The sequence below is a fragment of the Pomacea canaliculata genome, linkage group LG2 (assembly GCF_003073045.1).
Source record: "Pomacea canaliculata isolate SZHN2017 linkage group LG2, ASM307304v1, whole genome shotgun sequence".
Classification (NCBI taxonomy): Eukaryota; Metazoa; Mollusca; class Gastropoda; order Architaenioglossa; family Ampullariidae; genus Pomacea; species Pomacea canaliculata.
Window position 1 is genome coordinate 37935374 of NC_037591.1, and position 25711 is coordinate 37961084.

Below are 25711 nucleotides of genomic sequence, written 5' to 3' on the forward strand. Positions count from 1 at the left end.
CAAACAGCACAGTAAACTTCCCCCAGTCAACCCATCTGGCGGGAATGGCACTGCCCTCACGTGAAGCTGGTAAAAGTGAAGCCTCTAACACCTTATCCCCCCACACACACACCAATGACCTGAAAAGGTTAGGGGATGGGGATGACCTTTAAATAAAAAGGAAATTAGTCATATCTCATGTTTGTGGAACTGTGAACGGTGATGTAAACTTACATATGCACTCATGTCAATTTAATGAATTTTGAACAACAAAGGGGAAAAATGGCTTTTAATTATGCTTAAGATTTTCAATACATTCGTACAAAACATTACATGATTTTATGACATAATTTAGGCATCTACTTCCAATATATTTCTCCAAGAAGCAAGAGTTTATCATCAGTTTTGTCAGAACATTGAAAATGCGATTATTAGATTTTTACATATATATATATACACACGCAACATCTAATTATATAATGTAATTTATGTTTGACTAAAACGTATGTTAAGCTGGAATGAACAATCTATTTGTAAAACAAGCAGTACACTCCTTCAAAATGACCTTTCTGAGCATAATGGTAAGTCATGCACAATCACCAACTGCCTTGAAAAATATCTCTGAAAACATAAGCTTACGAAATCTGAGCATACGAAATTTTTACTGGAACTGTTTAACTGTCACCTCTCATGCCATAAAGAAAACAATACAAATGCATGCACAAACCAGCAATGTGTGCAGTCATCGTTAAATGGATTACCACAACCTCATTCCATTCTTGCCATTCATGCACTCAAAACAAAGCACCATTTGGTACAGGTGGATTATTCTTGGTTACACTCATGAAAGCCTGAGACTTGAATGCAAATTTGTCATATCTATTGCAACTAGTTGATTGATTTTGAACAGCCTGTGACTTATGGGATTTGGGTGAAGCTGCTTCTATGACCTCTTTAAAAAACGCATAGGCAGGGGTAGAACCCATCAAATAGTCATTTTTCTTCATCAGAGCTAGTGATAATACTGGGAATGACAATCTTTCCGAACCATCTTTCTTGAGTAAAACGTGCAAATAAATATTTTCTCTACAATATTTTTTCAATCTTCAGCAACTGAAAAAAATGATAAAACACTCACAGGTAAAAATATTCTAAACTTATTACACGAAATAAAGATATTTTAAAAGATGCCTTATTACACACTTTACATGCATCAGAAATCCTATCGCAGAGAAGCAGTCAATTACATTTTTTTTTTTAGTTTGAGTTTGGTCTCCTTAACCATAAAAAAAACAGCATTATGCAGAGCACATGATAACTAGATGACTTACAGATTTAAAGATCTTGCATCAAGCAAAGCCACTTGCACTTCTAATATCAAAGTTAATTTATGAGAGGGAAAAAGTATAGATAATAGTATTCATCCTTATGCCACTTCAGCAGATTCCAGGCAATAAGTTTTTGGAGAGGTGTGGCTAAAAGCGCAATGAAAACAGTGTATGTAAAAGGAAAAAGAGTTGCCATCAGCCAAGAAACAAATTTCAAATTTACATGTATACAACAGACCAGGAGTACCCAACCTATGGTGGTGCCTCATCAAGCCCTCTCATTTTAAGCAAACAACACAATTTCATTTTTAACATCATGATTCTGGCAAAACCGCCATGTTTTGGCCTGCAAGATTTTATATCATGTCCAGTGTGGCCCTTGAGCGAGAAAAGTTTGGGCACCACTGCAACAGACAATTAATATCGTCCACACAACAGCAAATAATTCCATTGAATTTGTTGTCATTGACTCCTTTCAGTTTTATGAAATAGGGAAAAGCAAAAAAATCATTCTCTGTGAGGTGCCAAAAAACTGAATTGTACAGAGTTAACTTGGCTTTGGTGGATAATCATGCTACTTTGAGTCTGTTAAGCTCCCCTATGGGTAAGAAAACTGACCTGCCATAGTAATCACAATGTAAAGTTGTATCTGATGTAGCTTTTGTTACAAGCTGATATTGTGCATTCACATTATTATGCACATACACATTTTGTTCCTGGTATACCATGCATAAACATCGGTAGATGGATTTCAAAAGGTGTTTTCAAAGTGGCTTTTTACCTTTCTACATCTGTTTGCATGCTTCCTCCAACTCTCTTTGGACAGAATCTGTCAAAAACAAAAAAATACTTTATCGGGACACATCCGGTTAATAAAACTGTAGATAGGGATGAACAAAATTACATCATAATTCTTAATGTTTCTCTCTTTGCAAAATGTTTCAAACAAATTTACAGGAGGTGTGTAGCAGGAAACCTGAAGAAATGTTCTGTTTATCAGAGGCAAAGCTAATGAAAGTATGTGACAAGTCACTTGCAGGCCATCCATCTCATGTTTTGACAAAACAATTTTGCATGTACATTAAAGATTATAATCACAATACTTGGTGATTACAACACAGTTCTGAAAAAAAAAAATTATGTACCTGATCGTTTTGCCAAGCGTCGTTCAATGGGAGCATCACACAGTGGACACTCAGTTATTAGGAGACAACATGAGCGACACAATGTTTTGTGCCCACATGGCATTAAAGTAATGTCTGCTGGACGCATGCACCGACCACAGGGCAGGTTCAAACCTTGCAAAAGGAAATTGAGGCCAGGGGAGGCTCTCTGTGCCGCTGTTCCACCACTGCCACCTCCTCTCTGCTTGATGACATTTGGACTGTTTCCATAAAAATACTAATAGCTATGAGCACTGATGTTGGGTGCTTTGACATGTTTTCATGCTTTTAAATGGATTTATCTTTTCAATACAGTACTTTGGCAAGGATAATGACAGGGGTTGCTATGAAAGACTTTCAAGCAAACACTTTTTTTTCTAAATAATGATGAAAAACTTCAGAAAATGATTGATGAATAATATATCTCGTTTTTATCTCAATATTTCTCTTTTAACGAGGTAAGGTGCGACCCTAAGCTCCTCGAAGAGTAACAAGGACTAAACTAAACTAAACAGGGGTTAAGGGTACTTATAGTAGTTCAGTTGTTATAATTCATATGATTCATTATGTTATGATAGCATATTAAATCTGTACTTCTGTGTGCAAAATAATAAAAAGCTGTTCCTTTTCCTTACTTTTCTACAATAAACTGCTTCACAGTCTGACGGAGTACTTCATGTGGACAACACTGAAGTGGCATGGCACCCTTTTTGTTGGTAATGTCAACGTAGGCTCCCTTTGTCAGCAACACGCAGGCAATGCGAGCACGCTGCTTTATGTTTTCTCTGCCAGCTAGACTCTACAAGGAAAATAGTATGAAGCTTTTTAATCTGACTAGAAGTACTGCCACAAATTGAATGTACATTTAAAAAAATTAAATACTTGTTAAATTGTATGTGTTCACATATATGTGTGTAGGCAAATGCATGTTCTAGATTTTTTTTAAGCGGGTGTTGAGGGGTGTACAAGTATGAGACTTTGTCAACTCCCCTTGACTTGACAAGGTGAATTAAGCTGAATTACAGTCAGAACTATGCATATTTCACTATAATATATTTTAGTTACATGGTCTACTACTTAAAATTCCTGTGGAATAACTTAAAAAAGTCGCTAGATCTACATCATTAAAAAACTATGAAACCCATATAGCATCCTGCCACATGCTGTACTTCAAATTATGTTAAACAAAGGTGAAGAATGAATTCTGCCTCACTAAATTTGAAAAAAGTCACACCTCAGGATTTTGAACCCGTACACCAAGAGTAATGTGAAGAGCAGTGTCACCATCTTCATCCTGAAGGTTGACATTTGCACCTGTGGCACATACAGGACAAAAGACAGAAGATATGAACCAAAGAAGTGTGATGCAGTTTTCAGCGTTAAGAAATGACTGTCAGTGACTCAAATTGGCTAAGTTGTCTTAATTTGGTGAAAAGTCTACAGCTGCACAGCATAATGGCCTTCCTTGATGGAATACATGGTGTTTTCAGAGCTATCATGGCTGTGTTCTGTCTTAAATAACGATAGTGTTGTCATGAATCACTCTGAAGCAAGAGTGGGCATACACAACTATAGGCTAACTGTAATGATATTAACCTGATTCCAGAAGTGCCTCCACAGAACGGTAATGAGCTTTGATGCAGGCGAGATGAAGAGGTGTGAGTCTTTTATCTCCTACAATGTTGACATTAGCCTTGCCCTGCATGCACAAAAAAAAACCACCTAGCATTATCACTGACTCGACACTTTGAAGCAGGGTGACAGTGACAGTTCATGACATAAAAAGGAAACTGATGTTTCTATGAGTGAGAGGGGATTGTATGTGAAGATATAAGCATATACCTCAGTGGTACCCAACCTTTTCTCACCTGAGAGCAGCCCTGGACATGATATAAAATCTTGCTTACCAGAACATGTCGATTTTCCTAGAACCATGACGTTAAAAATGAAATTATGTTGAGCCTGGTTAAAATGACCGGGTTGGATGTAGCCCGCAGGCCGTAGGTTGGGCACCCCTGATATATATACATGCACATCTATGAAAATGTGAGGGGAAAAAATGTATATGTGTGAAGCCAGGGAACTAGGGAAAGGATTATAAGGAACTAAAAGTACCTAAAGCTGATGGCCTTGTAACCACAGAAGATAGAACTGCTATTTATATCCTTTCTGAAAATGTAAATTTACAAAAGTAATACAAAATATTTATCTTAATAAGCACCTAGCTTTCATTTATATGCGATTTAGATATAGAGTTTTTAGATTTATTTGTGAGGAGGTAAACAGCTCTCCAGATGTTTTTTATATTACTTTTGTACTCAACAAAATTACTAAAGTCATTTTTCATCTTGTATCTTTTTCATTGCTGTGACAAAGTTTCTGTTTTCTATATTCAACTTCTTGGCCATTTTTCTTTAGTAAATCTCTTACACTGATTGCTGTTTGAAGTTAAAAATAATTCAACAATGTACAACAAAGCCTTCTTTGAAATGATGCCAAAGTTATGCTTGTGCCCTTGTTGCAGGTTTCAATGAAGTGACTGACGATAATAGCTACACCACTGGCTTCTCATAGAAAGTAAATATGAAAGGATAGTGTGGTAATTTTTCTGCTGTAGGAGATACACGTTAAACATCTTAATAATAATAAAACAATTCCTTTTGAGAAATAACAAAAAACATACTGTTTTGACTAAAAGACGAATACACTCCACATGATCATTGTTGGCAGCGATGTGAAGTGCAGAGAACTTCTCATCCATTTTCTTGTCCACAATCGAGGAATCCCGCTGAAGGATCTTTTCAGTAGCACTGAGCACAAAAATATGTTTTCTGCCATGACAGTCATTTACAGCATCACAGTCATATGGATCAGGTATGGCATTCTGATTGTGCATCAGAACTGTGATGGTTGCAATTGTCATTACTACTGCTGTTATAATAATACATAATAAATGCAAAATTTGTAAAGCGCATACTCACACTCCTAAAGGGTATGCTCTTAACGCTTAAGAACAAGAACAAAACATGGACAGCATATGAGGGACAGGAAAGCAAACAAATAACATATGAGCTATAAGAGAATAAACATGTACTAAACAGAGATTAAAATCAAATACCGGAAAACACAAAAAGGAACCAAATAACAAAGAACAAGAGCTGAGAGTAACATGCTATTGCAAAAGGAATGGTGTGAAAAAGGACTAGTATTATGGGAAAGGTTGTTAGGAGTAATGTTACGGAAGAGGTGCGTTTTCAGTTCATGTTTAAATATCAGTCATGACAGTCATGTACAGCATTACAATCACTGTAATCATGTATTGTGCTCTGCCTGTGCACCACATGTGTGATGGTTATAACCATCATCACTGTCATCATTGTTTCAGAGGGCAGACTATGTGTCTTCACAAACCCTTAATTGTTTACTTAAGAGCTTTCACTGTCAAAGAAACACATGTCAGAAGTCAATCAATAACGGGTGTCAACTTGTCTATTCTTTTCACACAGGCTGCAACAGGGGAAGGAAAATGTTACATGGAGGATCAGCTGATCTGAGAATAATCTTTTCCTTTATGATTTTTTTCTCCTTTGAGCACAGTGTCATTTAGATTAGTGCATTCCAGCTGTATAGATTCCCAAACTGTGCTGTGTCATTTACTCACTTCATTAAGATTTATCCAATAGGGAAAAAATACATCATTCATATCAGGTCATTTTAATTTATCTGTAATAAAATGTTTAAGCACTGTGCATTAATCACATTGTGCATTTTGTTGCAAAGAGGTTATATATAGGTTTATTTATAAACATCTGGTGTGCATAAAACTGGTGCAAACATATAAAATTGTTTTGTAAATGAAAGCATTAAAGAAGTATGAAATAAAATTTCTTTTGCTACTCCACTCACTAGGCGTTTCCCTTTAAGCAGGAATACTGAAGAGCATTAAAGTTGTTCCTGTTTGTGGCCTGTAGGTCAATAGGCTTCACTCTCACCAGCATGTCTATTGCTTCATTACTTTCTTGTTCAATAGCATCAACCAGGGGCGTGTCTCCATATTGGTCCTGAAAGCATTAATCTACCAGCTTTATTGTATCTTTTATACAAGATTTATGACATTTAAAGAGCACTAACCTAGTGTGTTTGCTGCCTATGTAGGATTATTAGTATTTTCCTTAAAAGCAGTGTATTTTCTATCTTAGCAGTCCTCACTTCCCTTGGCTATCTATAAATTTATCCCTCATTCTTGCCAAATTATATGCTTATAGACAATGTTTTAAAAAGAATGCATGCAGTGAAATATCCTAGCATTCATAAAATACCCATAATTTGCATGCATTGTATTTAAAGAAAAAATATATAAGCCGTGTATACCTTGGCATTAACATCTGCCCCTTTGAGCACAAGAGCTTTAATGGCCTCAGGCATGTTGTGATATGCAGCAAGGTGTATGGCATTTCTTTTCTTATTGTTACGCAAGTGTGGATCAGCTCCTTTCTCAAGAAGAAACAATGCCATCTTTTCCTTCTTCCTGTTTTAATGGTAAAGAATACATAATTTTACTGATTAATTTTGTGGAGATAAAATGCACTGAAGAAGACCAGTTTGCATCTTACATTAAAAAATAATAACTATCTGATGCTAACAAAAACAAAGCATTCTTGATCTTCATCATGTACGGTCGCACCAAGGTCTGTATTTTCTTCTTCTTCTTCTTCGTCGTTCACTCAAATGGACACGCCTGCCTCCTGCACAAATGATGCTGTGCGCCGCAGGTCCTCCAGGTTGCCGTGTAGATTCCTCAATACTGGCGTCTCATCACTCCAAATGCGGTGCCTGAGTTCTTCGTGCATGGGGCATTCTTGCAGTAGATGTACTGTTGTCTGACTGCCTGTCTGGCACGGGCACTGGTCTGTCTGGCCGATCCGGAGCTTGGTGTATAGATGGTGGTTGAGACGGTTGTGGCCTGTCCTCAGCCTGAAAATAATGACCTGCTCAGCCCTTGTGAGCAGGTAGTATGGGTCGTTTCGGTTGAAACGTGGGTGCTGCTGCAGCCACTTGTTGTGCTGTTTGGCCTTGATGATGGTTTTGACTTCACTATAGGTGGTGGACCTGTCTTGCTGCTCTTTTGTGGATCCTTCCTTGGCAAGAGTGTCTGCGGCTTCGTTGCCAAAAACTCCACAGTGGGAGGGAATCCACTGTAGTACGACTGTGCAGTCTCCGCATAAGGAGGAAAGAGCAGTGGACAGGTCGTTCAATTTCTTGTCTCTGGCAGTCTGTAAGGCCTGCAGGACAGACAGTGCATCCGTAAAGAAGACGACTTTGTTGGAGGTGTCTGGACTGTTTTCAACGTGGGTGGCACCGGTCTGAATGGCAACTGCTTCAGCCTTGAAGTTGGTGGAGTAGAGTCCGGTTGCGAGGGAAAGACGGTCTTCTCTTCCTCTTGGGTACCGGATGTAGACTCCGGCGCCACCATTCTTCACGGCTTGTTCAGCTGACCCGTCAGTGAACACGTGAGTCCATTGATCTTGTGGGAAGTTGTTGTGGATATACTCCATAGTACAGGACTTCTTCACAGCGTCTTGGGAGTCTTTCTTGCCGACGCCAGGGATGCTGCAGTGAATCAGGGGGAAAGCAGTTTCATTCCATGCTGGGTTTGTCCGGCACAGGGGGATCTCTCTGGGGTCGTGTTCCAAGATATCTTGGTGTTTTCGTTCAAGGATCCTCGCCTGGTGGATGAAACTTCCCCTTTTCAACCTTCCTTCGTCGGCTGAGCCAGTCTGTTTTCTCATGGGTGATTTGGAAGTCTCTTGAACTTGGCTGCTTGGACGAGCATCTTTGTGTCACGTCGGTCCTCAAGTGGTTCCAACCCTGTGATTGTCTCCAGTTCTTGTATGGGCGTAGACCTCATGGCTTCAGTGATGAGTCTGGCTGCTTGGTTCTGAACCTTGCTGACCTTCTCAAAGTTGGATTTTGCTGCTGTGCCCCATGCTGTCATGCCATACTCTAGGACTGGTCTGACCCTTCTGGTGTACAGCTTCTTGAGGATTCTGTCATCCGCGCCCCAGTTCGTGCCAGCCAACTTCTTCATAATTGCAAGTCGCATCTTGGCTCTGGCTTCAACCTTCTTGGTCTGAGGCTTCCAAGTAAGTCTCTTATCGAAGGTTACCCCAAGGTAGGTAGGGTTGTCCTCCAGTGGGAGAATCTGTCCATCGAACTTCAGAGTGGCCTTCTGTTCCCTAGTGGACAGACTAAAGATACTGTAGGTAGTCTTTTTGGGGTTGACTTTGACAAGCCACCTTTTCGTCCAGTCCTGCAGGACATTTAGCGCCTCTTGGAGTCGGTAGTTGGCAGTTGTCAGGTGTTCTTCTGTGCACCAGAGGACCAGGTCATCTGCATAGATGGCTCCTTGGACATTTCGGGGGAGGTCCTTGATGATGTCGTTTATGAAGACAAGGAACAGGGTAGGACTGAGTACTCCCCCTTGAGGAACTCCTTCTCTCAGCGTCTTCTTTCGGAGTTTCAACCTCAGTCCATCTTTCCAGACCTTGTCGAAGGCCTTTTCCATGTCTATCCACACCGTCAGCGTGTGCTTCTTGTCCTGGAAACCATCTTCGATCTTCTGGGCGATGTATGCAACCTGGTCTTCAGTTGAGCGATGTTGTCTGAAGCCTGCTTGTTCTGGTGTAAAGATGTTGTTCTTTTCCAAGTGCCATGATAATCTGGTGTTGATGAGGCGCTCCATTAACTTGCCCACGCAACTGGTGAGGCTTATGGGTCTGTAACTGTCCACCTTCGCTCGGTCTTTGCCTTTCTTGTGGACGGGCACCATGTCTGCCTCTCGCCAGATTTGTGGGACATGGCCGCTGTTCCAGCTGTTGTTGAAGAGGTCGAGGAGTTTGGTCTTGGCTCGTGGGCCCAGGTGTTGCAGCATTTCATTGGTGACCTTATCTGGACCAGGGGATTTCTTCTGACTTAGGGTCTTGACTGCTTCTTCAAACTCTCTCATGTTGAATGGTTTGTTCATGTAGTCTTCCTGGTGTTTTTGCTGGCTGAATTCTCTTCTTTCTTCATGAACTTGCTGTTTCTTTTCTTCTGGTACTGTGATGTTGCTGACCTCTTCATAGCTGTCAATAAAAGCGTTTGCTGCTTTTCTACCTGTTAGCATATCTTGTGTTTGTTGTATGACGATCGGTGCACTTCTAGTATCTTCATCATTCATCGCCCTTGCCAGCTTCCATAATTTGTTTCCTTCTCTGTCTAGATTTAGTTCCTCTGTCTTTTCTCTCCATCTCTTTCTTGCAGCTTCGTTGCAGGCTTTTCTGTATTTGGTGCTTGATTCTTTCAGTGCTATGTTGTTTTCTATGGTGGGGTCATTCTCAACCTTTTCCCTGGTCTTGGAGACTTCATCTTCTAGTTCTTGGAGTTCTTCTGTCCAGTATGGCCTATAGTTCTTTCGTGCGCCTCTTGGTATTGTTTCTGAAGCAGCTTTTAAGATCGCCTTGTTGAATGCATCGATGGCACGGTTGATGTTCTGGTCCGCCACACGTATTCCTTTGGTGTACTGGTCTGACAATGAGACGAAAATATCCCAGTTGGCTTTCTTGTAATTCCACCTGGGAAATGTCTTTGAATCTTGGGGCCTGTACTGCAAGTTGATGGCCAGTTTGACTGGTCTGTGGTCGCTGCCGCCTAACTGGTTCTGTACCCCTCTGGTTGTTTTCTTGGAGAGGTCGTCAGTGGCGAAAGCAAGGTCAGGGGTCGTTGAGGAGACCCATCTGCGTGAGAAGAAAGTTGGTGGGTCTTCTGGATCGTTCAGCAGGATCATCTTGCTATCGATCTGCCAGTCCTCCACTTCCTCTCCTCTATTATCCATCTCGTCGTAGCCCCAGCAGGTTGAGTGGCTGTTGAAGTCGCCGACAGCCAAGCAGTTTTTGGCAGGGATATCAAGAGTCTGCAGGGAAAGTTCTTTGTCGGGTGGGCAGTACAGGTTGAAGATAGTGAGCACAGTGCTGTCTACTGTAATCTTGACTCCATTTATTTCAGCTTGCTGATTCGTGTCCACTTGAAAATCTCTTGCTGGGATGTTATTCTTGACAAGAATCAGCACACCTCCCTTGTGTCTTCCTTCTCTGTCCATCCTGTAGGTTTGGTAACCTCTGATGGTAAATCTGTGGTTGGGGTTCAGGTGTGTTTCTTGAATACAGGCCACATCTATTTTTTCAGCATGTAGTCTTTCGGTGAGGGCTAATTTTTTGTTGTAAACGCCCTCGGCGTTCCACTGTAGGATGTTGAGAGGCCTCAGGGTCTCTTCTGTGGTTGTTGTTCCTTTTCGGCCAGTAGCCATTTCCCTCCGCCTCCGAAGCCTGGCTCCTCGCATCGGGGCGTGGTGACCACCAGTATCATGGGGTGGGCCCTGTTGAGGCGCAGGGCCCGGCACTTCGCCCGCCTGGCGGGACCTCACAGGCAAAGCACCATATCGTTTAGAGTGAGCGCTGTCCATTTCATGCGAGTGTCAGTGCGTTGTGCTGCCGTTAAGCGCACGATGGCCCAGCACATCCGTCTTCGGCGTCAGTTTTCTTTTCCGAGTGTCTTTCTCGTAGAGAGACTTGCCGACCAAGGCTAACGACCATCCTCTTGCCGGGTGCAACATTTTAGTCTGGCCTCTACCCTGAGAGACCTGTTCGGCTTGGTTGGACCTGCCAGGAGCACAAGGCTCCCGCCGACATAGCTCTGTGGGTCGACGAGGCACACAAGCCACCACACCACTACAAGGTAAGTTGCACCAATTGGTGGTGGGGTCTGTATTTAGAACTGGCTGCTGGTGGATGAATTTTCCACATGAACTATTAGAATAAAGAAGTTGAATCTTTGCATCAAATGCTACAAGCCCTCATACCAGACTCTTTCAAGTGCCTTTTCAAGGTCAATCAATTTGTGGAAGAGATAACAAATGTTGCAGAAGATTTTGTGGATGAGATTTCTGGTTTTATTAACAATATAAAGAGGAAAAGTAGATGATGTGGGCTCTTGTATTGACAGAAGTGCAAAATCTCCAACTTTAGAGTCTATTATCGTTTTTCGCTATTCGCTCTAAGACAAGATAGTGGATGTCAAATAAAATTGTCAAACAGAAATAAGTAAACTAGTTAAGCAAACTTATTGTAAGCATACTGTTGACAGTAAAAATTTTGGCATGGCCCTTTCCAAATTTGCTGTGGTTCTGAATATTGACTGTTAAAGGGTTCATTAAGTGACAGCTTAGCATTAGTATTGACAGACAATCTAGTACATGTATATAAAAGGTCCATGGTCCCATAATGAAAAACACAGAGCACAAGAACAGGATACATTTGCATGAAGCCTTACCCTTCTAAGGCTGCCATGAGAGCAGTACTGCCATTTTCTACTCGGTTGATCTCTGCACCAAGTTCTAGCAGAGCCTTTGCCACTTCTTGTTGACCCTCATGACATGCAACCATCAGTGGGGTCATGCCTTTGTGAACAAAGTTCAGCTGTTGAACAAAAAAAAAAAATCACCAAGGTAGTTGGTACTGGTTATCTCTTTTGAAAATATTTTCACATTAACTTCTGTTAACAGCTGTTCTGCAATGGTCCTGAGGCAATTTTGAATTACTTTGAGCCTCACTTCGCTCGAATGGTTAATGGTTCTTTAGCTCTGACTCTGTCTAGTGTTTCCTTTTTTTTAGATGGGTATGGGTAGAGCATGTTGACGGAGTCTCAGGCACAAAGCAGTGAGGACCTTTGTTTCTTCACTGTTCTGCTTGAGCAGCTTAACTGGGATGTTGTCAACACAATTTCTCTCCCTTTAAGACTGGAGGATCTACAGTCATTGATTTTTATTTATTTTACTTTTAAATAAGGTATTGTTTAAATGTGTTGCACGCTTAGCATGACAGTGTGCTGCTATTCTTCACACCACCACCACCACCACCAACAACAATTAACATTCTGATTTGTTTTAAAGACAACAAAAACATGAAAAACATTCCTACCAAGCTTCGGTTGCTCTGACATATGGACTTGACAATATCTTTATCTCCCTTTATAACTGCTCTAAGCAGACCATCAATTCCCTTATCACTGCCTTCAGAACTTGGTCTTCTCCCCTCCTGGCCTCCTCGTTGGAGTCCACCCCTGCCAAGAACATCAGCCAACGTTCGTGCTGCTAGTTTCATCATCTCTTGATGGAGCACTGTTCAGGAAAAAAAAATTAGTGAGTTCAAAAAATAACTTGTCATTGTTTCTCTGAGATTGTAACTCTTTAATTCTGCTCTACAGCCCATGCATTCTGCACATTTTCTCATCTTGTTTTTTGCTACATTTTCTATGCATAGATTTTGGATCTATACACAAATAGGATTTTGACTGCACTCCCCAAAAAAGCGTATTTATTCTAACTCTTGCTCCATGAATTATTTTGACTGCATCATGATCGCTCATACTTTCTTGATTCCAGAATTTATGACCCTATGTCCTAAACAGTTATTATTATTGTCTTTTTACTCTTGTAAAGCACTTAGAGCCTGCCTTGATGATGGGAAAAGGGGTTACATAAACCACATCATTATTCACTTTTGAAAAAAGATATGATTCTACAGTTCTTTGCTGATTAAAGATTATGTTTATTTTTCTTAATGCCTGTCAAGAATCACTTCTATAAAATGGAATCAACAAGCAGTCAAGGGTAAAATTAATGCAATGAATGACTTTCCGCAAAATAGATTTCAAAGGAAGTTTACATGTGACAGATTAATTATAAGGACAGAAAAGGAAGACTTCCAACCTCCATAGTCATCATTTGAGTCTGATTCGTCACTACTTTTGCTACTGCTGGCAGCTTCACTGCTGGTGTAGCCTTGAAGAGAGTCAAGTGAGGCATTTAGATCAGGTTCACAGCATGCTGGGGTAAACACGAAGGAATGCTGACCAAAAGCTACCACAACGTCTCCATCTTCATCAACTCTGGTTACACGTCCAACTTTGCCTAGAGCCTAGAAAAAGAAGAACAGAAAGAGAGCAGTGAGCAGGATGGAGAATTACTCTTTAATACTGGATACAAAAAGTTTTGTGATCTAAGGTAATAATTACAATATAATTGTTTTGCGATCAATGGCTAAATCTTCCATGACACATATCTCTTAATTTTATTTCCATTTGTTTATTCTTCCCTACAATTGAAAAGCATTATTAAATGCAGTTTGTAAAAAAAAAATGTAACAAATATGGCTAGACATCAATAACTGGATTTGAGAATTCAACAGCATGTATATATAGTCTCTCACATTTAGAAATACACGTTTACATATCGACACTACATACAAAAACTTTCACGTTCTCTAAAATATGCATATTCGCTTTCTCTCTCTTCCACCTTCTCTTTTTATCTCTGCATAGATGATTATTTATACTCTGAAAAAACTTACTGTAGTCATTTCTGACTTCCAGCCAATCCTTTGATTAAGAACTTTCATCTCTTCTGGATCCGATCGAATACGAACAACATCTCCACTGTTTAGTTGTGGCACCTATGATGTTTAAAATTTAAAAACAGTAACATTATAAATATTTATATGATCTGTGTTATGACTATAGCTTTGCATAGCTGTTTTCATAGTCTGTAGCCTTCACAATATGAAATAAAACATGCATGTCAAAACACACACACACACTTTCACAAATACATTGTGTGTGTGCACAAGCACATGGGTATATGTTTCTAAAAAAGGTGCATAAATATTTCTTTTGTGAGGAGGTGAGAGATGAAAATGATAGTCTTCAAATGGTACAAAGATATATTTCTTAGAAGGTTACCATACTGCATTATTAAGTATCCATCTGTGTATAAGCTTTCATGGTCCACAGTGTAATATATTTGCATGTACAAGGCTGAATTAGCCTATATCAGATTTATTTGTATATTCATTTCTGCAAAATTGTAATATGATTATGAGGATAAATGTTTGCAAGTTTAATTTTAGGCACCATTTGTTTAAATTCAGAAGGATGTACTTAAAATAAACTAAAATAAAGACACTGATCTCGACTATCGAGGTAAAACCGGCACTTCTAGCATACCTTTAATAGGCTTTGTGGGTTAAAACGGTAGGTGATTGCATTGAATTTCACTGATATGGCGCCATTGGGGGCAAAGCCTACAACTTCCCCCGTTTTGCCAAGACACTGAAACATTACAACAATCAAGTGAACTACATTGCCAGTCTATCAAGCTTAAATAAATATTATGAAAATGCTCTAAGCATCTGCATTAGAGATTTGTAGCATAAAAATGGCAAAAGCTAACAGTGAACAAACTGTTTTCAAATGCCATTACACTGAAACAAGGGCAGTACCAAGAGACAAGGTGGAAAATGAAAAAAATGAAAGCTTTCAAATTGCACCTTGATTATGCCTGCTGTGACACCTCCATATTTGAGCTGCATCTCCCTTAGCCTGTCTTCACCAACTCGTAATGTCACTTTGTCTCCAACCTGCAGTTTTATCTCTTCTTTTTGCCTAGGTGATTCTATTGCACCTTCTGATATTTCATCTTCATAATTTGTGGCAAATAAAGAACGCATGTTGCTGCCAGAAGCTGCGGATTCACGAATCTCTTGAACTCCAACTGTGGCTAGAAGACAGCAAATATGTGGACAGCAAAAATCAATGATCTTTGGTGCAGCCTGTTTTCCTAAACTATCCATGATGCATCTATCCTTGTTCTTAGTATTTGCTTTAATATTTGTTTATAAATTATTTAAACACATTTGCTTCAGTCCATTAAGTGATTCATACTTTTCAACATTTTTACTGTGGATTAGTTCAAAGTCAGTTAATTATTTACACAATGGGTATGCCAAGCATAAATAATACTTTAGTTTTTTTTAAACATGCAGCACCCAGTAAAAATATCGTGGCAGAAAAGTTATTGAAATAATGACAATTGTAGAGAAAACACTCCACTGTCATCAAAATCAATCAGCATACTAACGCTAAATCCTGCACCCAAAAAATCTGGTGATGGAGTGGCAACTCACACAAAACAGGTAGATGATCCCTGTAGTAATATGTTCCAGCTTCCTCCTCTATGCACTTGAGGTCAACATAGCCCTGATAGCCTAAGCGATAGCTGTTTGTGTTGCCTTTTGGCCACCTCACTCGCATCATGTTTCTCGACGAGTTGGGAGCAACATCTTCAAAACCTTCCACATGACCAACTGAACCTACACCACCTGAAATAAAATTGTAGCTTGTTGTCTAAACAATAATAATAACAGAATTTGGAGTTAACCTTTTTATAAATGGGTTCCAAGAGTACTGCCTTTTCCTTTGTTTACAAATATATTTTGATCAAAGTGAAATATTCATTTGTAATTCAAAAAACACCTATCCTGAAATGTAATGTAATATGGGAAAAGTTCTCCCCTAAACTTTTTTAGGTCATTTAATGAGTGAAACGTTAAAGACCCCACATTCTTAGGGCATGTTTTTTTTTTGTGAGAGCAGTGTTTATTCCTTTTCCATCTTGCTGCTTTACCTTCCCCAACCCTCTATAGAGTCAAGACCTATTCCTGACTTACAGGTACTGAATTAGAGTGCCTTGGGTTCAGATGCTGCTGCTCTATCTCTGAGCTATTGCTTCTCCAAAATAAAATAATAACTTTTTAAACCATATATTTTATGATCAATTGATATAGTTATGACAATAATAAAGTATCAACATGTAAACATTTGGGCCAGAAATATATGAAATGCATACAAGAAGTCAACATCATGAGTCCTTGGGTGATACATATATAAACTATATATATACATATGGAATAGAATATGGAGGTGTAGCAATATGAATCGTTGAGCCATATGAATCGTTGAAGCGAGGCATTCGAAGAGAATGTACTGAACCTAACAAGAAATAAAATACTAAAAAGTTAAATTTAACAGTTGATAAACAAATGAAACGTTTAGGTTCAAATTATTATAGCTTGCAAGTGATGTGGATAGTGGACTATTTTTGTTTGATATCCCTGCGCGAGTGGGTGTTTGATCGTCTGCTAAAGAGTAAATACACGTCAAATTTAAATAAAAACAACATGAAAAAGCTAAACACATACAACTCACGCTTTATTATTGGTTTTGATTTAGTAAAATACCACGAAAATGTCTGCTAATTCATTCAACAACCCTAGAAGATCCATAGTTTCTACGCATGAGCATGCCTCGCTTCAACGATTCATATTGCTCAACGATTCATCCCGCTACAGAGGCACATAGCTGAGTCGTTCGAGAACTGGCGTCTGAACCCAAAAGCACACTGGCTAGACACCTATGTGGTACAATGAACTTCCCAAAGGTGACCCAGCTGTGCATGGATACTGGACTCACCAAGGGTTGGGGAAGGTAAAGCAACTAGAGGAAGAAGACATGGACCCCACTCTTACAAAAAAATAGGCCCGGAAAAAGTTTGGTCTAGCATCTCATTTCCTGATGACCAAAAAGGGATATAGGATGATCTTCCCTTTTACTCTACATGACATGCAAACTGAACTTCAGTCTGATTCAAGAGCATAAAACAAGTAAACTTCAATACAATGAAATTTGATTGAAAACAACCATGCTAATTATTCACCAAATTTTTGACATTGTTTAAACTCTAGTGGAAATCCAACTAGTTTCTGAATGGCTTAAAAATAGTCTAGTGTATCTAATAATCAGCGACATTACACAAAAATTTAAACCAACCATCTTGGTCTCCCCATGACCAGTCCTTCCCTCTCTGAACTGTAGCACCTGGGAAGATACCCATAGCTCTGATCTTAAGACTTACGGATCGTTTCTTCATTGACTCTCTGCAACAATTACAGACAATTTCTAGCCCTATTCCTTCTCTTTGTGTCACGTGTATGTATGTGTGTGCGTGAAAACTTTCGTAACTGTAAAGTGTATTTGTCCATGCTGTTATAAGAGGGGAGCGGGTGAAATAAGTGTTTTATGCTAAGCCAGCAACTAAGGCTTTATCACGGCAAGGCAGCAGCTCTGTAAACAGATACCACATACAGAGAAAGAACAGCAAGCCTGAGATGAGAGCTGAACCCAGGACAGCCAACCTAATTCACTGTATTGGTGACAGGAACTAACCATTGTGCCACCGGACTGCCCACCTATGTGGTGGATTGCACTGGACAAGAAAGACTTACAGTCAACAAATACATCATCAAACAGATAACACCATGAAAAAGAAGTGTATGGATGAACTGGGTGGAACAGCACGATATTTCTTAAGAACATATATATATATGAACATATACTGTTAACCTCCTAGCTGTTAACAAAAAATATAGCTGATCTCTAAGCTGGACTAAGCCTGTGAGGTACTAAGGCATTGCCTTTTGTTTCTACCTGGTTGTTTTTTCTCGCATCTGTACTGCAAGAAATATTTTTCAAAAGTAAGCATTCTGACAACCATCTATCCACCCACCACCCCGTCCTCCCCCACACACAAAACACTTGTGATTCAGATTCTTACCCAGGATTTCCTGGCTCGCTGTAGCGCAAGAATTCATGTCGAAGATCATGCTTGTCCATGACATAGCATAGTGAGCATAAATTGCAACATTTACATTCTTTACAATGCCAAAGCATGCCATAAATCTGGTCATTTTCACACCCTGCGCATGTGACACCTGAATGAAGAACACCTGGAACATCAGATGTGTAAGAATTAACAGTGTTAAAATACCACCGCTTACAGTTTTTATACAATTGAGCTTGTAACAGAGACAAAAGGGCTTACTGAAAGTCAATAAATTCTTTATACCATGAGGTCAAACATTTCAAGCTCTTTGTGAGGAACATTTGCATCTTTAAAAAGAAACCTGAAGAAAGCAGAAATCTAATATACTATATACTCAACGAGTTCTTACTTGATGCAGCTTACATGAGAAGTACCTTTTAGAAATGCAGGAAAACATCATATCACCACTTCATCATACTTCTTGAGATGCAAAATTTTACTATCAGAACAAATATTTGTTATTCAATTATGTAACCCTGTAATTAATTGTAGCTTAATATCATGAGCTGTTTCATACTTCATTTGTCCTGCTGCTCACAAAATTCCAATTTGCTTGGAGAAATATAAAGAGGACATCATAACAAATGAACACACTTATAAGCACTGCAAGGTTTGAGCATTCAGAGGTTATTAAAATGGTAACAATTAACGAATTATGCAATGAAGAAAAGAATGGAAATTTTACCTCAAACCTTTCCCAAATTGACTGAAATCCAACTCCCTCTAAAAATAAAAGAACCTGTAGTGAAAGAAATTAGCCTGTAATACTTACCCACAGGAGCAGAGTCAAAAATCCTCAGATCAAACTTGCCCCCTGCGCCTGATCTGCAGATGCTTTCTTTCCCATTGTCCCACACCACTCGTACCATGTTGTTCATGAGAATTTCAGTGACTGTGCCCACATGTCCCTCTCCTCCATCCTCCTCCCCCTTGTCCCAGTCGGGACCTCGCAACACACGCATACCTCTCCTCTGAGCCATTTCTTTGACATGAAATGAACTGCTACTTTACTTTCAAAGAGAAGTGCTGCCACATTACCTTAAAAAAACAAAACAAAAAAAAGTAATAACAAGTGTTGGTATATTAGTGAAATAATTTTCCGCTGGTTTCCACTTGAATGTGGACTTTCAAGCAATAAAATTTACTGACAATTTAGAGATGCACTCAAATATTACAGATAAAACAAATAAAAGACACATGATAGCGAAGAGTGATACAGACAATTACTCTACTTATTGGTTGATTTTTGCCACAAAGCATACCATAATGAAAATTATAAACACAAGCACAAAGTGTGCAGAAATTTTTCTAACATCTTTTAAACATTTCGACTTTTCGTCACATGAATGACAACCTCGGTAAATTGTGGAAAGCAGCAATACTGCAAAACGAAATACCATAATTTCATCTTTCTTGAAGCCAAAGAAGACTACAGTTATAAAAAGTTTATTTGTAATGCTTCTCCCCCTCCCCCCACACATCAACATATATGCAGGCACACACATTATTCACTAATGGGTGGTTTTCACGTGACGTCATCAGTTTTTGCGAGCTGCTTCAGCGGCCATTTTTCTTTCCCTACTAAGCAGTGGTTACGGAAGCTTGCTGGCAACTGATCGGTTATCATGGTCATCTGCGGTATAAAAGGATGCGGAAACAAGCCCTGCAGTAAACGAAATGTTCCTCTAGATGTATCTTTTCATAAGATACCCAAAATTATTTTGAACCAAGGGGACGAAACAAGAAAACTTACAGAAGAACGACGTACGTCGTCTGCTTTACCGAGAGGATATTACAACAGAAGAGAAGTGGAACAAAATAGTTATCTGTTCGAAACACTTTGTTGGCGGTAAGAAACCAGACGCTTTCCAAATTGCTAAAGTATTTAACATTGTTCTGCATGTTGTACACATTGTGATAAATATTCTCTTCATTGTTAGTTGGTGACATCAAAACAAGACTTTCATTATGCATGACCACGACTAATAAACTATAGCTATAGAGAGAGAGGATAAAAAATGTTATTTCTACTTCATTATTTTTCTTTTTAGACGTGTATTTGGTTTATTTTGTTTCAGTACTGATTATTATTATTTTTTTGTAGTTAATATCACAAAGATGTAATTCATGGGTTGTTTTATTCTTGTGTCTAGGAAAGCCAGCATATGTGAATTTCCGGAACAGCCCTTCGTGGCTTCCCACTCTACACTTGGACATGAGCGATCAAGTACTTGCTCAGAAGCTGAGACTTCTAAAAAACAGGTATTTGAGGCTTGTGTCTCGCAAAAGAAGTAATGCATCCGTCTCTACTCTACATACTGCAAGCAAGAAGCGAAAATCAATCAGCAGTGAGACAAGCCAGGAAGAAAAATATGTGAAAGTGTTTTTGGTTGCTCAAGTGCTTGGGAAGAAAGTTTACATGGTGACATAGAAGATTCATGTTCAAATGATCAGAACACTCAAACAGATTTTGGTTGCTCAAGTGCTTGCGAAGAAAGTTTACATGGTGGCATAGAAGATTCATGTTCAAATGATCAGAAACACTCAAACAGATTGACTGGACTAAATATAGATGCAATCATGCAGGACTCTGAGACCAGACTTCTTGATTCAGTTAAAACAGACAACATTGTTCTATTATGAAAAACAGGTGTATGTTGAAGATGAGCTAAGTTCCATTCTACACGGGACTTCCTTCATTGGCAGTAATGGACCTTATTTTCAGAACGGTAGAGCCATACATGTCTAATGAAACACAGTCACTGTCCAAAGAGCAAGAGTTTTTTGCTGTGTTTAATTAAGATCAGACTGAACTACCAATTCCAGGATATAGGGTATCAGCTGAAAGTATCCGTGTTCAACTGTGCAAAGGAGTTTTCATAGAACTCTTGATGTACTTGTAGCACGGTTGTTCTTTTTTGTTGCACTGGCCTTCAAGAGAAGCTCTGAAACTGTCTATGCCTATGTGCTTTAGAAGAAACTTTAAAGATAAAGTTGCTGTTATTGTTGACTGTTTTGAACTTGAAGCACAGAAACCCTCGGGCCAAACCAATCAGATCCAAGTTTATTCCAAGTATAAAAAATATCATTCTGCCAAATATCTGATTGGGATCGCACCACAAGGTTCAATCAGCTACTTTTCAGATGCATTTGGTGGCAGGGCTTCAGACAAACACATCATTGAAAGTACTTCTTTGTTGTCCAACTTGTTACCAGGAGATGTAATTATGGCCGACAGAGGTTTCAACATTGAGGATGAAGTTCTTTTTTATCAAGCTAAATTAATAATTCCAGATTTTTACCCATGGGAAAAGCAACTTCACCCACTACAAGTTGAAAATTCGAGAAAAATAGCCTCTGTACAAATTCATGTTGAGAGAGTTATAGGCTTTGTTCGCAGAAAGTTTGGAATTTTGCAGTCTAAAGTGCCTATTGACCTGATGGCAACAAAGCCTGGTGATGATAATCCAGTAATAGACAAAATAGTTCGGCTTGTTGCTGCATTGTAAATTTACATAAATCCATAGTGCCTATTGAGTAGCTATAGTGCAATTTTTTAGTTTTGAAATCAGCATTTATTTTCAGAATGCATGCTTGCAATCTGTATATGTTTACATTACCATAGAAGTTATTCTCAGAATAAAATGCACAATTACCTTACTGTAGTTCTTTTTCTTCGCACTTTATTTATAATAGCATGACGATATCCAACTGATCAGATAAGTTACTTGGTAAATTGATGTGAAACTGTGAACAATATAGAATTTGTTCTTTGCTGGAGATGTCATGCTTTGTATGATGTTGATCAAATATTTGCTGTTGACAGAATATTGTTAATAATTTTTGCTTATTAACAGGCTACTCAAACATTGTATAATTGAATCAAATGTTATTGTCATTTGAATGCAAATGCCGTTTGCTTCCTCAGAAGCTAATTCAGAGCAATATTGATGCCAGAGCTTCTTTGTGGATTTTAGATTACCTAACCAATAGTTCTTCTTAGTAATCCATATCAGTGATGTTATTTAGGATTGGGATTTTGATATGTTCCTTCTTACCCTGTAATGATTTTTTTTAAGTTATGTTCTGTCAGCAGACACAAAATTTTCTGAAAAGAATTAATAAATATGCATTGAATGTGCAAAAGTTCTTGTTTGATGTTAAAGAAGAAAGAAAGAAAAGGTGTGGCTGGAGATTGGGGTAGCAAGCAATGAGTGAGAGGAGGTGAAACTGGACACTTAATGAAGGGGAGGAGGATTGTGTTTCTTATTGAAGGAGAAGCCACTGTCGGGACAGTGTGTTTTAATAGGAGAAGAGAAAAGGATTCGGAGAGAGTGGACGCTTGTTTAAGAGTAGAGAGCATTTGCTAGACAGTGTGTCTCACTAGTGTGTAAGAGATCGAGTACATTTAGTTTGGAGGTTGTGTTAGTCGAAGTGTGATTGCCAAGACAGTGAGTTTTAATAGTAGATTCCGTGGATTTTTGTGATTGTTCTAGAAGAGCCATTGCCAAGACAGTCTGCTTCATAATGTGTAGAAGATTCAGTGGAGATATGTGATTGTGTTAGAAGAACCATTGCCAAGACAGTGAGTTTGAATAGTAATAGATACAGGATTTTGTGTGATTGTGTTAGAGGAGACATTGCCAAGACAGTGAGTTTTAAATAGTGTGCAAGGAGTTCGGTGGACTTGGTAAATGTGTTTGACGAAAGGAAGAGCCATTGTTATAGTGACTGTGTTTTCATAGGGTTTTTTATTTATTTATTTTTTTTTATTAATAAACATAGGCAGACTCGTATAGGCAAAATCGTTTTGTTTATTTGAGTGAAAGAGCACGCAATTGTCCGACTCCGCTGGTGTGCTCGAGAGACGCTAGCGGTGTCGTAACACAAGCCGATATAGAGCCGCTGAAGAAACGCGAAGCGTTAGGGAAGGAAGATGGCGGACAGCGCCTCGTTGCTAACGTGTGTATCACGTGAGTGAAAACGACCCATTATAAAAGCATACTGAAATTTCTTTCTTTCTTTTTTTTTTTTGATCAGCCATTTTAATAGGTGTTAATGAGTTACAAATTTCTTATGCTAATATATGTGTATATTTGTCGCACTACTGCTGCAGTGAAGGGGTGCAATCATTAATTTGGTCAAATACAGCAGACTAATTTTTCTGTTGACAATTTTGTATGGTCCGCAGGTGATCTTAAAAACATCCTAATAGCCCTCGGAAGAAAGCAGGTTCCCTACCCTGCTCTAGAGTCATGACTGGTTGGCGCATCGTAGTGGACATGACCTGTTCATGCAGTGCTTTGAAGGAAAGAACGAGATAGGTTAATCGTCGGTCTGACAATTTTCTTTACTCATCAAGGAAGAAAGGGAGACGACCGATCTCAACCGAAACCCCGCGAGCATTTGTCATCAGTCCGACGTGCGAGGGACGATATTCTAGTCGAAAACAGTGAATAAGATTTTGAGAACGGGACCAGACGTACCCTGGAGAAGATGGAATGTTTTAGTTGGGGTCAATTAAGTTTATATACTTTCTTTATTATTGCTGTAGTCCTAAATACCTTTAATGAACTTTTAAAAAAACCAACCGAGATATTTTGCAAGATGATCGAAAACTATAAAATACGGGATCGGGCCGGATCCCATAAAACCATAACTGTACATCACTGATATTGTTATCACAATATAATAACATTAATTCTTGGAGTAAATTTTTATAGAATCCTAAGAATGATTTAAATCTTGCTTAAGCGACTGCCTAAGGTTTCATGAGCACGTATGGAGGATACTGTATATATATCGAGCACCCGAAAACCACGGATCGAACAATTTATATATAATTAAAGTACGGGTACCCGATCGAGATACGGGTGGCGACAATTAAATGCCCAAATTAATTTAAGTTCGGTCCTTTAGTCATTCGATCCAGTCTGACTCTGAAGAATAACAGTATACTGACGTGCCTTAAGACATTTAATGCAGTTATTTGGAAACAGTATAAAGTATAAAGATCGAGAATGGTTTTATATATATAGCCACATAAACCTTGAATTAATGCATTAAAATTATCTCGATCGTCTTACATCGCGGAAATATATCTAGCTCATTAATTGTATGTTATTCGTGTCAGTATCGAAACGGATTCACGCCTATACGGTTGTTTAATTCGCCTCTTGCTGGTACGTATTTTTATTTATTTTTTTTTTTTTACTTTAAAAAAACTGTTTCCGCAGTCTCTTTCACTGCTGTATATATGCTTAATTCCTCGATGGTATTTAAAGCAAATTACAATGAAAACATCTAATAAGGTTGATTTTTGGCGAGCCATAGTAAAGTCTTACCTACAACAGCTTCGTCTAGGGCGCAAGACACTCAACCTGCATACAGGACGGATTAGGAAAAAATACAATCTAGTCATCTTCACTCTCACATTCGCATCATTCAGGGTCGATCTATGTGTTCGGGAATTTAGGAAGTGAATAATTGTTTATGCTTTTTTTCTTGATCTTTTCTAGCCGACTCTTTGTCGGATATATATATATGTCTGCTCTTTACAAATTATCCAAATAAAGAATTTTAAAATGCCCATAGATCAGCGATACATTCAATTTGATAGATATATCAGTGATATCACTCATATATGTATGAAGGTAGATATTTTATTTCAAGTGTAATCGGGGATGCACATGCTCGATCGCCTCACAAACATACAGCCGAACCAGACAACATTTTAAAAAATATAATGTCAAACCACGAATTTTTAAATCTTTGCATTATATCATATATGTCAGTTAGAGAACATTATATGGGATCGGATTTTTCCCTTTTCGTTGAACAATGTCGACAGAGTTCACGAATAATAAAAACACTTTAAAGAAAGTTTTAAAGCGTGCAGGCAACGTCGATTATGAATGAATCACCATGCAGGCTTAATTGTTTGCCAGTTTGTGTACGCCGGGCATCCTGACGATCGATCGATGAGGGTCATTATAATTGATGGGTTCTTCACCAATTATAAAAAAAAACCCCAAAAAACCGATCGATAGCATTGTAGTCTTGTGCTATTACCAAAAACACATATATTATTAAGCGTTTTTCCTTTTTTTTTCCTTCTAAACACGTATACCATTATATTTCACAAAACCTGAAAACAATTAAATCCGAAACCATGATGAAGCAAAAAAGCTTGTTTATATATATCTTACATATATATATTCTCGGAAAATTAAAACATCACAATCACAATTATATTGACAACTATAGTCACTGGACCGAAAAAATGGTTAGAAAATGAATTACTGTATCACTATATATATATATGTTGATTGGTGTAAGATCGAGTCATATAATTTTATATAGATATGTTTTAATTAGTGCATGTTTAAAGAACGTACGTGGGTGTACATGGTGGGTATAGGTGGCGGATATATGGTAAGGAAGAAAGTTCCACATACTCAGGCCCGTTAAATACTTAGCCCCCGCGCCGTGCCCGAGGAAGAGTAACATATATATATAGTTACCATACTAATCAAAAGCCTAGCTATATATATTACCTATACACGTCCGTGGCCTACCAATGCCTTTGTCTTGGGAAAAGTACATTTCAACTTGCAATGGCTGTATACAACGTTTGAGCAGATTGTGGGAAA

The 25711-nt window shown here is 38.8% G+C and overlaps 1 protein-coding gene across 4 annotated transcripts; it reads right to left on the minus strand.

The window, feature by feature from the left end:
* Positions 1–253: 253 nt before the first annotated feature.
* LOC112556703 (E3 ubiquitin-protein ligase MIB2-like) lies at positions 254–25637 on the minus strand. 4 transcript variants are annotated; one of them, XM_025225946.1, is made up of 20 exons: positions 25616–25637; positions 18832–19097; positions 18012–18183; positions 17228–17334; positions 15526–15720; positions 14890–15119; positions 14567–14671; positions 13915–14016; positions 13275–13482; positions 12484–12683; positions 11837–11982; positions 6842–6998; positions 6377–6531; positions 5154–5280; positions 4067–4169; positions 3705–3784; positions 3106–3269; positions 2453–2691; positions 2089–2136; positions 254–1711 (listed from the first exon to the last, which is right to left on the minus strand). In XM_025225946.1, exons 2-19 carry the CDS (start codon positions 19037–19039, stop codon positions 2093–2095), a joined length of 2742 nt encoding a protein of 913 aa, XP_025081731.1. In that variant the 5' UTR covers positions 19040–19097; positions 25616–25637; the 3' UTR covers positions 254–1711; positions 2089–2092. The 4 variants fall into 4 exon arrangements, with proteins under 4 accessions (XP_025081731.1, XP_025081728.1, XP_025081729.1 ...); XM_025225943.1 differs by lacking the exon at positions 25616–25637 and adding an exon at positions 24404–24521; XM_025225944.1 differs by lacking the exon at positions 25616–25637 and adding an exon at positions 23301–23619.
* Positions 25638–25711: the final 74 nt, after the last annotated feature.

Bases quoted from the DNA above. Each gene is read 5' to 3' on its own strand.
- LOC112556703 (XM_025225946.1), bottom strand. From the start codon at position 19,039: ATGGCTCAGAGGAGAGGTATGCGTGTGTTGCGAGGTCCCGACTGGGAC. The intron at 18,184-18,831 runs GTAAGTATTACA...CTGATGTTCCAG, and splicing joins TTTTGACTCTGCTCCTGTGG to GTGTTCTTCATTCAGGTGTC. The intron at 17,335-18,011 runs GTAAGAATCTGA...TAATTGTTGCAG, and splicing joins AGCGAGCCAGGAAATCCTGG to AGAGTCAATGAAGAAACGAT.